The following is a 14,793-nucleotide window of genomic DNA, read 5'->3' on the forward strand; positions in this document are numbered from 1 at the left end:
CTCTGCTAAAGAGAAAGCCCCGCCCTTCAGCCTGCCAATCAGACCCGCGCAAGAGCCCGCTCTGCCGGTCCGGCTTCCTGTTGCTAGGCTTGCAGGGAGCAGGCCCAGGCTGCGCATGCTCAGACTACGGAGGCCGCTTTCCCGTTGGGCGGAAAAAGGTGACGTCAGCGGCTTCTAGAGAGTCCACCCATAGCCCGGGGAACGTTGAATCTGTGGGCCCTCTGATGGCGTCACAAACCCGCGCCTGATCCTGGCTACGGCCGAAGCGGCGAAGGCGGCAGCGGCGGCGACAGCTCTGGGGTTCGCGTCTCGGGGTGTGTCGGCCGCCGCTGCTGCTCAGGCCTGGAATGTACAGATGGCTGGCTAAGGTTCTCGGCACCATTCTTCGCTTGTGCGAGCGTCCCGCGCCCGGGGCCCGCGCCCTGCTCAAGAGGCGGCGCTCCAGCAGGTAAGGTGGCCGCGCGCCGGTCGGGTCCCCTCCCCCGCGCTGGCGTTGGGCGCCGCGGGCCTGTGGGAACCGGCGGCTGCGCGACCGCGGAGGCCTGGGGGGGAGTCCGTTCCTCTAGCTGTGAGCGGAAGGGGAACGGGGGGCCGGCGATGTGCTGCTCGCCGGATACGACTCCTGTCGCCCGGTGTCCTCGCGGGCGGTCAGCGCAGGATCGAGTCACTAGGTTAGGAGTTTGCCCGTAGTCGTTTGACGGCGAGTACTGTTGTCTTCGCACCGAAGAACAGCAGTTGTCTTGTTTGACAGCAGCTGTCGTGTGTGTGTGTTGGGCTGCAGGGAAAGAGAATGGTCCAGTTCTTTAACATCCTTGTAAGAGGCAGAAAGAAAGTACGTACCACACTCTTTTAAGACTCGGTTAAAATTAGAAGAAAATAACAAATATTAGTACTTAGCATATACTCCTTTATTTACTTTACAGTGTCTTCCCCTTTAACTAAAAATTTATTTAGAAAACAAAATACTGTGCAACTTCAGTACTTCCCCTAAGTCTCTCTTTCCCTCCCTCCCTCCCTCCCTTTCCATTCTTTGATATGTCTGCTTCGCTTATTATTATGATGATGGTGATTATTTTTGTTTCCAGGTCAGGAGAAGTAGGCAAAAGATTGGTTTAGGGGAAGTAGATCAAAATGATTCATAGGTGACTCCAGGAATATAGGTCACTGATGAAACTGGTTGTTAGCTAAATTGTAGCACGCATTCCAGAGATACATGGTTTCTACCGTTTCATGGGGTTCAGATTAGAATAGGTTAAGATGTTATAAAGTTCTCAAAGTGGTGCTTACATAAGAACGGACAGTTTAATTCTGTCTCAGTGTTTTATGCCGGGTCTGGTGCACAACGAAACTGCATATTTAAGGAACAGAACTGGTGATCACCTCACTTTTTCATTCACAGTCCCTCAGAGTCATGCAGTGTGCCGCCCTGCACCTGTGTGTGAATGTGTTCCTGGCCCACCTTGAATTCTAGGGGCCTAATTCTAGATGAATTGTAATAACCTGTTCTTTACTACATTTAGGGGTTCATGTCTTAGGTGACGATTCGTTTTAAGAACTAGAGGTGTGCCTTAGAGGTAGAGTGCTTGTCTGTCATACCTGTCCTGTCTTCAGTCCCCAGCTCTGGGCTGTAAGGGTTGGGGGACAGTTAAGCAACACACACCCCCAACTCCCAACTAATACCTTATCTCTTAAGGCTGCTTATATTGTCACTTGAAGTTAAAAAAAAAAAAAAAAAAGAAGAAGAAGAAAGGCTGTTTTTAGGATCAGTGTCCCCAAATCAAATGATATGTTGGTTTCATTTGACCAGATTATACATCATTATGTAGTAGAGGGTATTGAGTCTTTCTTAAGGTTTAGAAATAGCATTCTACTTTATACCTGACATCTCATTTTATGACTGCGTGGGACAAAAGGGAAGGAATGTTGTATAGTACGAAGCTTTTGTTTTGGTGCTAGGTGAGGAAACCACAGTCTTTTACATGCTAACACATGCCCGACCACGGAGTCTTCCCTCCAGCTCTGAGTAAGTTTATTTATAGAAATGCATGTATTACCTATGTACATACATCTTTTCCTTTCTTTGCAGCGCTCTGTTTTCTACTGCACTGGACACTGATGAAACCCCAGCTAAAAGACCAAGATTAGGTACTACATTTTTTTAATTCATTCTTTTAGTAGGAAAAATACATGCATGGAATAAAACTGAAAAGATAAAAAGTACAAACAATGAGAAGTTTCCTCTTTCCTGCTCTTTCCCTACGCCATTGTCTTTCCTAGAGGTGACTGTTTTCAGGTGTGTGTTGAATGTGTGTTTAAAGTTCTAAAGACTTCTGTAATAAAGGTAATTTGTTTTTGGAAGAGGAGGAGGAAGCCAGTTCAAACTGACTGATCTGATTCATCTGGTTGAGTGGACCAATCTAATTTGTCATCACACATCTACTTTCTTGTATCTGACTGGTAGATGAAAATAAAAGGCCGGACAGTGGTGGCGCACACCTTTAATCCCAGCACTTGGGAGGCAGAGGCAGGCGGATTTCTGAGTTTGAGGCTAGCCTGGTCTACAGAGTGAGTTCCAGGACAGCCAGGGCTACACAGAGAAACCCTGTCTCAAAAAACCAAAAAAAAAACCAAAAAAAAAAAAAGAAAAGAAAAAAGAAAAAAAAGAAACTATAGGCAACATAGATGTTCAGGAAGTGAGAAGAAAGTAGTATTATGAAAGAGGGAAGTGGAGGAGCACTGAGGCATCCCCACCCCCATTTGTTTATTTCTCTGTTTTGTAATCCTTGGTACCAGGAAGAAGTGAGCTTGAGATGGTCCGATGTATCTGGTTCAGTAGAGGGATAGTTTCTTCTTGTCACAGATGCTCAGGAGCTGTGTGCATTATCCTTCAGTCAGTCAAGATTTATCAGGAGCTTGGAGGGTGGTTGTTTAAGGCAATCATTGTTACCTGCCTGGGACAGACAGGCTAACTAGTGAGTGAGTGTCAGTGCTCCCTGTCTCCCTGTGGCTCTCCATGCCTAGCAGTGTGTGCTCACTTATGCCGGTGGGTGTCTCTGTGAAGGTTCACTGTGAGCACTCTACAAAACTCACTCCTCAAAAGCTGCTACTGCACATCCCTTCTTGGGGAACCAGTGTGTGGTTTACCACAGTAGTAGTTGAATGCTTTTGTAGCAGCTCAGGTAGTTGACTAACACAAGTTCACACACTAGAATTCCTTTTATCAGTCTGAAAAAGTATTTCTTCCTAGTGTGTGTGTGTGATGCACATGTGTGAGTGGAGTTGTTCTGTGACTTGCCTGTGGAGATCAGAGGACAAGTCTGTAGAGTTGGTTCTCCATCTTTGTACAGGTTCTGGAGATCAGACTAGTGTTGCCAGGCTTGAGCAGCAAGCACTGTCATACACTAACATCTCGATGGCCTAAAAACATTTTTATAGGTACATTTTAATTTGGTGTTCAGAAGTAAGGCTTTATTAAGAACTAAGATTCTTTTAAAGTATAATTTTTTCTGAACGTTTAGTGCTCTGTGTTTATAGTTGGTTGATACTTTATAGATTGCTTCATTCACCAAGTGAAGAACAGTCTCTACAATGCTGCCAGTTTATTTGGACTCCCACTCCAGCTGACCACAAAACCCATGGTATCTTCTGCTTGTAATGGAACACGGAATGTGGCCCCTTCAGGAGAGGTCAGTGGGGCTGGGACTTGGGTACTGATTGTTTTTCTTTTCCTTTTTTTGTTTTTTTTTTTTGTTTTTTTTTGGTTTTTCATTTGTGGGTTTTGTTGTTATTATTTTGTTTTGTTTAATTAATTAATTTTATTTATTTATTTATTTATCTATCATGGAGATGGAACCCTGGGCCTTATATATCTTTGTGTGTGTGGCTTAGGTTGTTGTTGTTTGTTTTTTGTTTTGTTTTTGTTTTTTGTTTGTTCGTTTGTGGAGACATGGTCTCTTTACAAAGTCCTGGCTGGCCTTGAACTCACAGAGATACGCCTCTTCGATTAAAGGTGTACTTGGCATGAGCCATGTGCATCTTAGGCATGAGTCTACTACTGAGTTATATCTCCAGCCCTATACACTGTGATATTTGTCTTTAGTTTTTAAAAACTAAACGTTAGTAAAATAAATTTTTAAAAAATTCTCATTCTTTTGGGGAATTAACTTTAGATTGATTTATTTTCATAAATGATCATGCATTTATTAGCTTTGATATGAAGGCCAAAAAATTAAAGGTTAATAATTTAAATACTTTAAAAATATTTATAAAGAATATTTGGGAGCCAGCAAGATGGCTCAGTGAGTAAAGACGCTTGCTGCTAAGCGTGAAGAACTGAGTTCAATCCCCAGGACCCACACTGTAGAAAGAGAGAACTAAGTCCTGCCAGATGTGCACTAACACACACATTTATGTACAAATACACATGGATAGACGGGGAGGGGGAGAAATGCAAGAGTTGTTTTAAATAGTGTTAGCTCACTCAGCTTGGTGGTATGCTCTTGTGATTCTGTGTTCAGAAGGCAGCTGCAGGAGAGCTAAGGTAGGTGACCTTAGAAATTCAAGACCATTGTGACAGTCTAGTGACATCCTCACTTAAAAACAAGAAGGAAAAGCAAGGCCAGGTGCAGTGGCTAATGCCTGTAATCCTTAGCAGGTAGAGACAGAAGAACCATTATGAAATTGAGACTAGCTTCGCTACATAGTGAGTTCCAGGCCAGCCTGGGCTACAGTCAAACGCTGTCTTAAAAACAAAAGAACAGAGTGGAGTTTTGTAGAAAATTTGTTATTCTGACCCAGGGTTTCTATTCCACCTTTGTCCATTTAGTTCCCAGATAAAAGACACACACAACCTTTACATTTACAGAAATCCTTAAAGAGCACAAGAGCTGGGCAAATACCTACCCTCTATGCTGTTAGAATTTACTTTCCTATAGACAACCCCGTTATTACTTACTGTGTTTTATCTGGGCTGCTCTTAACTCTAATTGGCCAGCAGTCGTGCCACATTTGTATGGCTCACCTAACCTATGTTGGCATCTCTTCCTCCTCCACTTTCTTCTCCAAGAAACCTAAACCCCACCTATGTCTCTGGCCAAATATTGGCTGTTGGTGTCTTTATTTACCAATCAGAAATAACTTGGGGGCGAGGGTCACAGGTCTACATACAGACTCCAGGTCTTGGGGTATTACAATAGGCATTACAATAGACAGCAAGACCAACCTCTGCAGTAAAGTGAGGGTGCGGTCAGCCTGCTACTTACTGCTTCTCCCTTGAAAAAGGAAATTTGTTTCTTTTCTTATTTAAGTATTTATGGGAAGTCTGTAATTATCTTTTAACACTGTTTTGTTGCTTTTTTTTTTTTATCTTAATGGTGTTATTTCTGTGTGCAAGCTTGAAAATAATCATGACTTGAGTGAGCTTTTGTATCAGAAATGTTTTTAAATTGCAACTTTAGAAGTGACTGCTTTATTTTAGGTGTTTTCAAACTCTTCATCTTGTGAACTGATGAGTTCTGGATCCTGCAGCAGCATGCTGAAACTGGGTGAGTGGTCAGGATATTTCTGCTTGCCTGTGCTTACAGCCGTGTCCCCTACGTGTTAAGAATGTGAAAAGAAAACACCGGTTTGGATTAGGATTTAAATAAAGGCATAATCTTGTTACCATCCATAAAAACAAAATATAAGTTTTATCTTAAATTTCTAGGACTAGAAATATCTTTGGTTTTAGAGTTTTTTGGATTTTGGGGATGTCTGCCTGGACCCCAGCAGTTGAACATCCCTGAGGTAAGTTGGAAATGTCTGTATCAGCATCAGGTCTTCACAGGAAGGATGTTTAACCCAGCGCTCTCCTTTATAATTTTTTCTGAGTTGACTGCTGTGTTTACTGTTTATACGCATGGTTCTTATGTGACTTCAGATCAAGACTTACTGATTAAAAAATAAGAAAGGGTTGGCATATGGCTAGATATTTAAGAGTGCCTATTGCTCTTGCAGAGAGACCTGTTTGGATCCTAGCACCCACATGAGGCAGCTCCCAACTGCCTCTAACTCCTGCTCCACAGGGGATGTGATGCCCTCTTCTGGACTTTATGTGGACTGTATTCACATGCACATATCCGCACACAGACTCATATGTACATATACATGTAATTTAAAGATAATAAAGATAAATCTTTAAAAAATATTTCTGAGAGAACTTACTGTGAGCCCAGCACTGCGTCTAATGGTCAGGAGTAACAGAAGACCGTGTCTGTGCTCTCAGAGTTCATTGTGTATTTGTTGAGCAGTCTTTTTTTTTTTTCTTTTTTTTTTGGTTTTTCGAGACAGGGTTTCTCTGTGTAGCCCTGGCTGTCCTGGAACTCACTCTGTAGACCAGGCTGGCCTCGAACTCAGAAATCCGCCTGCCTCTGCCTCCCAAGTGCTTGGATTAAAGGCGTGCGCCACCACCGCCCTTGGCCCGGCTGTTGAGCAGTCTTAAGTTCTTAATTCCTGCAGCTGTATAGAGTTGGAGATTGTCATTAGACCCGAGAGTGGACTTGTCATTGTATATACTGCACACAGTGTTACTGTGAGGAAAGCTCCGAGGAAGCCAGAGTTCTGAGAAATGGTTTTGCTGTCTGCCTTGTGGATTGACTTGTAGTTTGAGAGAAGGAGGAAGAGGAGGAGAAGGGGGACATAGTGAAAGTCAGTGTTAGAGAAGGTGAGGTTCAGAAGTTTGAAGTAGAAGGAGCTAAGAAACGATGCTTATAGCTAGACTCCTCAAACTTGTTAATCAAGGCTCCTTGTGTAGCCAGAAGTGCAAAGATGGGTAAATGTGGACCCTGTGTACTAGTTCTTTGACATTTGACAACAGAGATGACAAACTGGGGAGAAAGGTTTGCTTTAGCTCCTGGTTTTAGAGGGCTTGGGCTGTGGTTTCTTGGGAGGAATATCAGAGTAGTGGGATCTTGTGCCTTAGGAGAGCGCGGTTTCCCTCACGCAGACTGGCAGGCAAAGAAAAGGGAGAATATTGTGTCTCCTTCCCTCCTCCTCCTAGTACAAGACTGCAGTCCACACAGTTAGGGTGGCCTTTCCTCTTTTAGTCTGCTGTGGAAACTTCACAGACACCCAGACGTAGCTCACCAGTCTCTTCAGTCAAGTTGGCACTAAAGATTAGCCATCGAAGGCTATGTCATCTCCAGTGATGCCCAGACACATCACATTAAACCATTATACTCTGCGATTAAAAAGTAATTCCAAAGGACTTGAAAACTGGTGATAGGCTTGGGTTATTAAAGTCTCATTAAGGCTTATGTAAATTGAATTTGGCTTATATGTACTGTTTTAATATCAGTTACTTGATTACTGTTGTGGTTCTGTGGTAGTGAAGTTGAACTTGGGATCTCATACGCATTAGGCAGTCCTGTACCACAGAACTACACTCCTAGCCCTGCCATTGCTTTTCTTTAATTTGTTTGTAACATTTGTGCTGGATTACTATGCTTTTAAAAAATAGAGATTTAGTTCTGCCGTGTAAATACGCTTTCTGTCCCAATTCAGGCTGTTGACTGGTATATTTTTTTTTTCATTACAAATCTGTTGTTAAAGGTAATAAATCTCCTAACGGAATAAGTGACTATCCAAAGATCAGAGTGACAGTGACCCGAGATCAGCCACGGAGAGTCCTGCCTTCCTTTGGGTAAGTTAAATTGTACTCTTCTGTAAGCGAGGCTCGCTCTTCTAGGTGTTTTCACTGTGTTCTATTACATAATGTGAGGGCAATAGCTGAGTATCACATGGCTACTTAGATTTGAATTCGTTTCTTGTCCAACTATATTACATGTCTATAGTATGATTTGGTTTTGAAAACCATTTTAATATTTTTATTTTTAATAATTGTATGTGTATGGGTATTTTGCCTAGGTACCTGTGTAGCACTTTCATAGTTGGTGCCTGAGGAGGCCACAAGAGGGCGCTGAACCTCCAACTCTGGTCCTCTGGAAAAGCAGCCAGTACTCTTAATCACTGAGCTATCTCTGCAAGCCCGTTTTATGTTTTTATTCATCTTTGAGGATTTCACACAATATATGTTGATCATGTTCATCTCTTAACTCCTCCCAGACCCTCCCCCTCCTCCCTGCCCACTGAAGAACTTGTCCCTTCCCTCCCCCTCTTCCTCTTCTTCATCCCTGTCTCTCGCCTCCTCTCCCTGTCTCTCCTTCTCATCCTCCGTTGAGTTCAGTTTGTGTTGCTAGCTACTCCTGAGTATGAGACCTGCCTTGATAGATATGATAGATATACCTGGTGCCACTCCACTGAAGAAAACTGACTTTCTCTTTCCTAGAAGCAGTCAGATACCAATATCTCCTCAGCTAGAGATGGGACTTTGTACCCACTGCCATGTTAGGCTTTTGTTTGGCTTTAGCTTACACAGCCTTTGTGCATGCTGTCACAGTCTCATTGTGAGTTCATAGGTACATCTGCCTGTGTATGGAAAAGAGTGTTTTCTTACCACTCTTACCTACCGCCTCTGGTTCTTACAAGTCTTTCTGCCGTCCCTTGCGTAGATCCCTGAACATTGAGGGGAGAGGTGTGATATAGACAACCCATTTAGGGCTGATTGTTCCAGAGTCACTTATTCTCTCTGTCCATTGGCCTGTGGTGGGTTTCTGTGTTAGTAACCATCAGCGAGAAGCTTGTCTTATGAGAGTTGAGAGATACACTGGTCTGTGGTTATACCCATGGTTTGTTAAGAGTCATTTTTATTGCTATGTCCATTCAGCAAAATAGTAATAGTGAATCCCCCACCCCCACTCCAGAGCCCAATGACTTATCTTGCCTTAATAAGGTTCTTGGCCTTATTGACAATGTCCATGTGGGTTTCATCTCATGGAGCAGGCCTTAAATCTAATTAGAACTGGCTGGTTACTCCCATAAAATGTGCCATTGTTGCACCATCATTATAGCTTGCTGGGCTCATGGCTGGGGAGGTTGGTGACTATGTTCTCCTGGTGGCATCATAGCACCTTCCAGCACTGTGAAAACTAGCCAATGTGGTTTAAGCTTTCAGTTGAGTACCAGCTAGATTTCTCTATGTTCTGTGATTCAAGTATTTGATGTTTTTCAGGAATAGGGTATTATTGTCAAGTTCTGGAGGGTAATCAAGAGCATTGGCAATAACCTGTAATGTTTAGGGGGTTGGTGTATAGGATTCCATTAGCCACTAACTCAAAAAAGAGCCAGCCCATTCCTGGTACCGGGTATGGGTATTTTCTTTGGTAGTGTGTGGTGTCCATTAGGGAGTATACTTTCTTCTCAGCAGCTTTTATACTTTTCTCCAAAATTGACCACATTTTAGAACACAAAGCAAGTCTCAATACAAATGTAGGAAGATTAAAGTAATATCCTGCATCCTATGTGACCACAATGTAATAAAACTGGATATCAACAACAGTAAAAACAGCAGGAAGTACCCAGACTCATGGAAACTAAGCAACACACTATTGAATGACAACTGGATTAAGGGAGAAGTCAAAGGGAAATAAAAACCATCCTAGAATTAGGTGAAAATGGAAACATAGTATCTGTGTTTATGTGTATGAATGTTTTGCCCACAGAGGCTAGCAGAGGGTATTAGAACCCTGGGATTACAGACAGTTATTAGACACTTTGTGGGTACTAGGAACTGAATCCTGGTCCTTTGCAGAGTAGCAAGTACGTTTACCCATTGAGCAATCTTTGCAGCCTCCTTAAAAACCATTTTAAAAACTGTGTGTATGTGTGTGTGTATACAGAAAAGTACATAAATCTTAAATATAGCCTGATATATTTTATACACTGAACATAGCAGGTCTATTAAATATTATTTTTTTCAATAGTTTTTTTCTCTTAAATTTTTTATGCATTTAGTAAGTACGTGTGTAAAAGTTCAAGACAGTTTGCGAGAGGCAGTTCTCTCTGCATCATGCTGGCTCCAGATTCAAATCCAGGTTATGTGGCAGGGCACCAAGCTCCTCTGCCCTCTGAGCTCCCTTGTCAGTTGTCCTCTGTGTATTGTCACCTTCTAGAATTCCTACTGCTTGGAAATCTAACTTGATGGTCTCTCATCTCTTCTCTTGCCTTGTTCCTTTTAAAACTTTGTGGTGGTGGAGATCTTTAATTCCAGCTATGGGAGGCAGAGGTAGGCAGCAGATCTGAGTTCAAGGCCAGCCTGGTCTACATACTGAGTTCCAAAACAACCAGGGTCACATAAAGAGACCGTGACTCAAAAAACAAAAACACCCTCCTAAAAAGCTGTTTTATTTGGTTTTGTTATTGTTTGTGGTTTTGTTTGTTTTGTTGTTCTGTTTAGTTTTGCCTAGGGTCTCAACCACATAGTTCATACGAGACTGGAGTTTATTATGTAACTCACTGTCCTGAACTCTTTATGTAGTCCTAGTTGGCTCTGAACTCTGAATTTTTCTGTTTTCATCTCCTGATTTTTTTTTTAAGCTCTCTCATGGTTTTTAAGTTGTAAGAAACTCTCCCGTCTGCATGAATTTATCTGTAAGTATCTTGTTGCAGTTACATATGCACAGTGCCTTTCCTCACCTCAGCACCTGTTTACTACTTTACATGTCTTCCACCTGGCCTTTTCTGTTCCCCAGCCAGACCCCAGGGCTTCTTTCAGTCTGCCTACTGCCTTGGTTTATTTTAGTCTTCTCTTTCAAGTTAGAGTCTTTATTAAAAATTCTGGGCTTGAGAGATAGTTAAATCAATAAAGTGCTTGCTGTACAGGCTAAATTTGGATCCCTAGCACTCGTGTAAAATCTGTGCCACAGCTGCACACCTCTAACCCACAGTGCTGGCGGTGGGTGGAACAGGCAAATGCCTAAGCTCATTGGCCAGCCAGGCCAGCTGAATTCATGAGCTCCCAAGCCCAGTGAGACCCTGCCTCAAAAATCAGGTGAAGAGCAGTGGAGGTAGGCATGTTAGCCTCTTTTACATGCACAAGTACACACATGCAAACATGAACACATACAAATGCGAATCCAGCCATCCTTGGCTAACTACTTATAATTAAAATGGAAATCTAGGTGGCCTTAGAGTTGATTCAGGGGTTGAGAGCACTTGTTGCTCTTGTAGAGGACCCAGCCATATTCAGTTCCCAGTACTTCAACCACAGTTCTGACGCCCTCTTCTGGCCTCTCTGGGTACTGTATGCATGCCTTGCACAGCTGTACATGCAGACAAAAAACACTTATATATAAACTAATAAAATAAATATTTAAATTTAAAACATTGTAAGATGAAAACCCGCTGTGGTAGTATACACCTTTAATTCCAGTACTTGGAATGCATAGGCCGGTAATGTCAAGTTCAAGGACAACCTGCTCTGTATAGACAGTTCCAGGCCAGCTAGGGTTATATATATAGGGTTATATAGGGTTATATGTCTCAAAAAGAAAACGGGAGGTTGGGGGAACGGGGGAGGCTAACTGACTAATTAAAAATGGGGTGCTCTGAATTTGGGTGAAAGATAAATTGTACAGGTAGAAGGGAAAATAGTAGTTGACACAAGACTATCTTATATCAGAACATGAAGGAGGGCACAAAAACTAGTGAAACTCCAGGCCAGCTTGAGGAAAAAGTTGACTAGTATTTAGTGGCCAAATAGGGACAATTTAAACATCAAAATGAATAAAGGTCATAACACCAATACCTGTGGGTGGGTGTATACTGTGGAAGATAGATCTCCATAGGAAAACGCTGAGAGAGTGCAGAAGGCATGAGAAAGATTACCATTTTGTGACTGTCATGATTGCATGGATGAGCCTTGGTTGAGCTAAGGTAGGAATTTGATAAGACCTAGAATACTTATATTAACATTACAATGTCTCCCCCAAACCTCTTACTAATTATAAAGGAGGAAAGTGACCTGTTACAGAGAAACCTGCCTGATACTTGACACTACCTTAATAGATCACTGTTGGCAGTGGCACAGGCATGCTGCACTGAGTAGCTAGGACTGTAGGCATGCTGCACTGAGTAGCTAGGACTGTAGGCATGCTGCACTGAGTAGCTAGGACTGTAGGCATGCTGCACTAGCTCAGTATAGAGTTTGCTAGCATGTAGCATTGCCATGGTGCCCAGTGAATAAAGGACAAGTAGACAATTCAAGAGAGAGGCATGTGCAGTGGGGGCTAAATCTGGGGCTGGGGTTGGAATCCTGTCTGTGAGGAGGGCAGCTCTAGTGGTCAGAACAGGCATTCCATAATGAAATACTGGTATATCTAACTTTGCAAATGGTGATTGTTTAGAAACGAGTGCTCTTAAACTAGAGCAGCAGAACACTTGGATGACCTACAAGCTTAAATCTCAATTCCATGATACAGTCTTTTGTTTTCTTTTATTCTCCAGTTTTACGTTGAAATCAGAAGGCTATAATAGAAGGCCAAGTGGTCGTCGCCATAGCAAAAGCAATCCAGAGAGTTCCTTAACATGGAAACCTCAGGAGCAAGGTGTAACAGAGATGGTTTCTGAAGAGGGTGGCAAGGGTGTGAGGCGTCCCCATTGCACCGTGGAGGAGGTAAACACTCTTAGCCTGATATCTTAAAGAAATGTTTTTAATGATTTTTTTGAGTAATGGTTTGTGTACTATGGCATAAAATTCAAAATGTATCCAAGGGGTATGGTGATGATGAGTGTTCCAGCATCCCTTCCCTACCTGGCCTCCCCCTTACTTTGACTCATAGGACCTGCTGTTGCTGTGCGGTCAGAGCTACTCTAGACACTCAGATGCTAGGTCCACTGAAGAGAAAGGAGTCCTTCTAGGAAGAGATTACTTCTAAATTTTATGTTTCTCTTCACATAGACCTGGCTGTCCTGGAACTCAGTATGTAGACCAGGCTGGCCTTAAACTCACAGAAATTTGCTTGCCTCTGACTCCTGAGTGCTAGGATTACATACATGCACCATGACGCCTTTTCTAACTTACTTATAAAAACCTTAATAAGTGTGATTAAGTAAAGGTGGTAAATGATGTGCCCCTCATCTTTTTCCTTCACCTTTCAGAGTGTTTAGTGTGGTGAGGGTACAGACCTTCATTCTCTCTTGAGATCTTCACTTATTCAGGGGTTTTGAGAATTACTTCTGTCGTTGGCATTCCCCAGTACCATCAGCTATTTTAATATGGTAGATAATTTTGTGAGCTATTTGTGACTCATCAAAGAAATATTTGTTCAAGTCCCAGGTACTGCACTCGTTTTTAGGAATTTAGTGTCTGAATCCTAAATATATTTGGCCCCTGCCTGCCTTCATGAGTTTTACATAAATAACTTATAATCCAGCAGAAAGGCCAAGGGAATAGTGGGCCAGAGGTCCTCTGGGGGTTTTAAGAAGATAAACTTGACTGTTTTAAGAGATCTGTGTAGGTAGATTCTAGAACAATGGGTAGTCAGTCTTATGAACACGTTTGTCAATTGAGAATAGTAGCACAGGGCCTAGAGGGAGAACCCAAGGCCCAAACTTCAGCTCTGGATAAATAAGTCACTGACCAAGATGCCCTTTGTGTTTAAGGGGCAGATGCTGACTTCAGTTTTGAACATTGTTTAAAGTGATCAGGAAACATGCAAGAAGACCTTTCCTGTAGACTCTGGATATAGGTGATGGGAATTTTGAGAAGAAGGCAGAGTTAGAGACGTTTCTGGATTTTTTTACAGATTGATGTAATATAATTCAAGAGAGCTGAAAGGTGATTCAGGGGAAGACTATAGTGTGAGGAGCTCTGGGCATCTATGGCAGGCAGAAGAAAGTAATCAGACTGAGGAGGAGGAGAGAAGAATCACAGGAGTTTTCTGGTCAGGAAGGGCCAGGCGAGTGAGCTGGATGAGCTGCTGAAGGCTGACCGTATAACACAGAGCTGCACCAGTGCAGAGCAGTGTGCATACAAGGCTGCTGGGGCCTGGGGAGACCAGTTCCAGTCAGGAAGGTGCAGATTTCTTGCTATAAAGTGGATTATTTCTGTTGGTATTTTCTGATCAACTCAGTTTTCTTCAGCATAGTTCTGTCAAAGATGCAAATGCCCTCACAATCTAGCACACTGATTCTTAACCTTCCCAATGCTGCAACCCTTTAATACAGTTCCTCATGCTGTGGTGACCCCCAACTATAAAATTATTTTCATTGTTGCTACTTCATAACTGTCATTTTGCTGCTGTAATGAATCGTAAAGTAAATATCTGTGTTCTCTAATGATCTTAGGGGACCCTGTGAAAGGGTCATTTAACTCCCAAAGGGGTCTAGAAGCACAGATTGAGAACTGCAGGTCTCACATGTAAAGAGTGCAGCAGGGTGGAAAGCAAGTGGCCTACCTAAAGGGAGAGCTCCAGGCTGCTGACGCATTTTTCTGAAGAGGTCAGGGTTCGGGATTCGTAAAGTAGAAGAAAGCCAGTATTTGATTAAAACAGCTCTGAGAACAGTGTGCTCCAAGTAACGTACCTCTGTAGGCGGCATCTCCCTGGCCACTGTCTGCTTAGAGCTGAGGCTAGGCTTCATGTGCTACTATTTACTACGTATAATTTTTTATTCAGGGTGTGCAAAAGGATGAAAGAGAAAAATACCGAAAGTTATTGGAGCGTCTTAAAGAAGGTGCTCATGGGAGCACTTTCCCTCCTGCAGTTTCACACCACAGGTAAGAGGAGCTGATGAGAAATTACTTTGCTAGACTCTCTCCTTAGTTCCGATCCAAATATCTTGGTTTTAGAGAGGTGGTGATGTGAAGAGAACTGCTGTGTAGTTTATCAGACACTGTATGCAGTGCTTACAGAATGTCTC

At 42.7% G+C, this 14,793-nt stretch overlaps 1 protein-coding gene across 2 annotated transcripts in view; it reads left to right on the forward strand.

The window, feature by feature from the left end:
• The first annotated feature begins 212 nt into the window (after positions 1–212).
• The window catches only part of Senp2 (SUMO specific peptidase 2), a 35,481-nt gene continuing 20,900 nt past the window's right edge, over positions 213–14,793 (forward strand). Inside the window, exons 1-7 of one of the 2 annotated variants that reach the window (XM_034515050.2) lie at positions 213–448; positions 2,087–2,145; positions 3,553–3,686; positions 5,477–5,543; positions 7,588–7,678; positions 12,379–12,547; positions 14,550–14,650. In XM_034515050.2, coding sequence (XP_034370941.1) covers positions 348–448; positions 2,087–2,145; positions 3,553–3,686; positions 5,477–5,543; positions 7,588–7,678; positions 12,379–12,547; positions 14,550–14,650 — 722 coding nt within the window. In that variant the 5' untranslated portion in view covers positions 213–347. The remainder of the gene's footprint in view (positions 449–2,086; positions 2,146–3,552; positions 3,687–5,476; positions 5,544–7,587; positions 7,679–12,378; positions 12,548–14,549; positions 14,651–14,793) is intronic. The other variant, XM_034515051.2, reaches the window with a different exon arrangement.

This window comes from Arvicanthis niloticus, chromosome 12 (assembly GCF_011762505.2).
Source record: "Arvicanthis niloticus isolate mArvNil1 chromosome 12, mArvNil1.pat.X, whole genome shotgun sequence".
In the NCBI taxonomy this organism is placed as follows: domain Eukaryota; kingdom Metazoa; phylum Chordata; class Mammalia; order Rodentia; family Muridae; genus Arvicanthis; species Arvicanthis niloticus.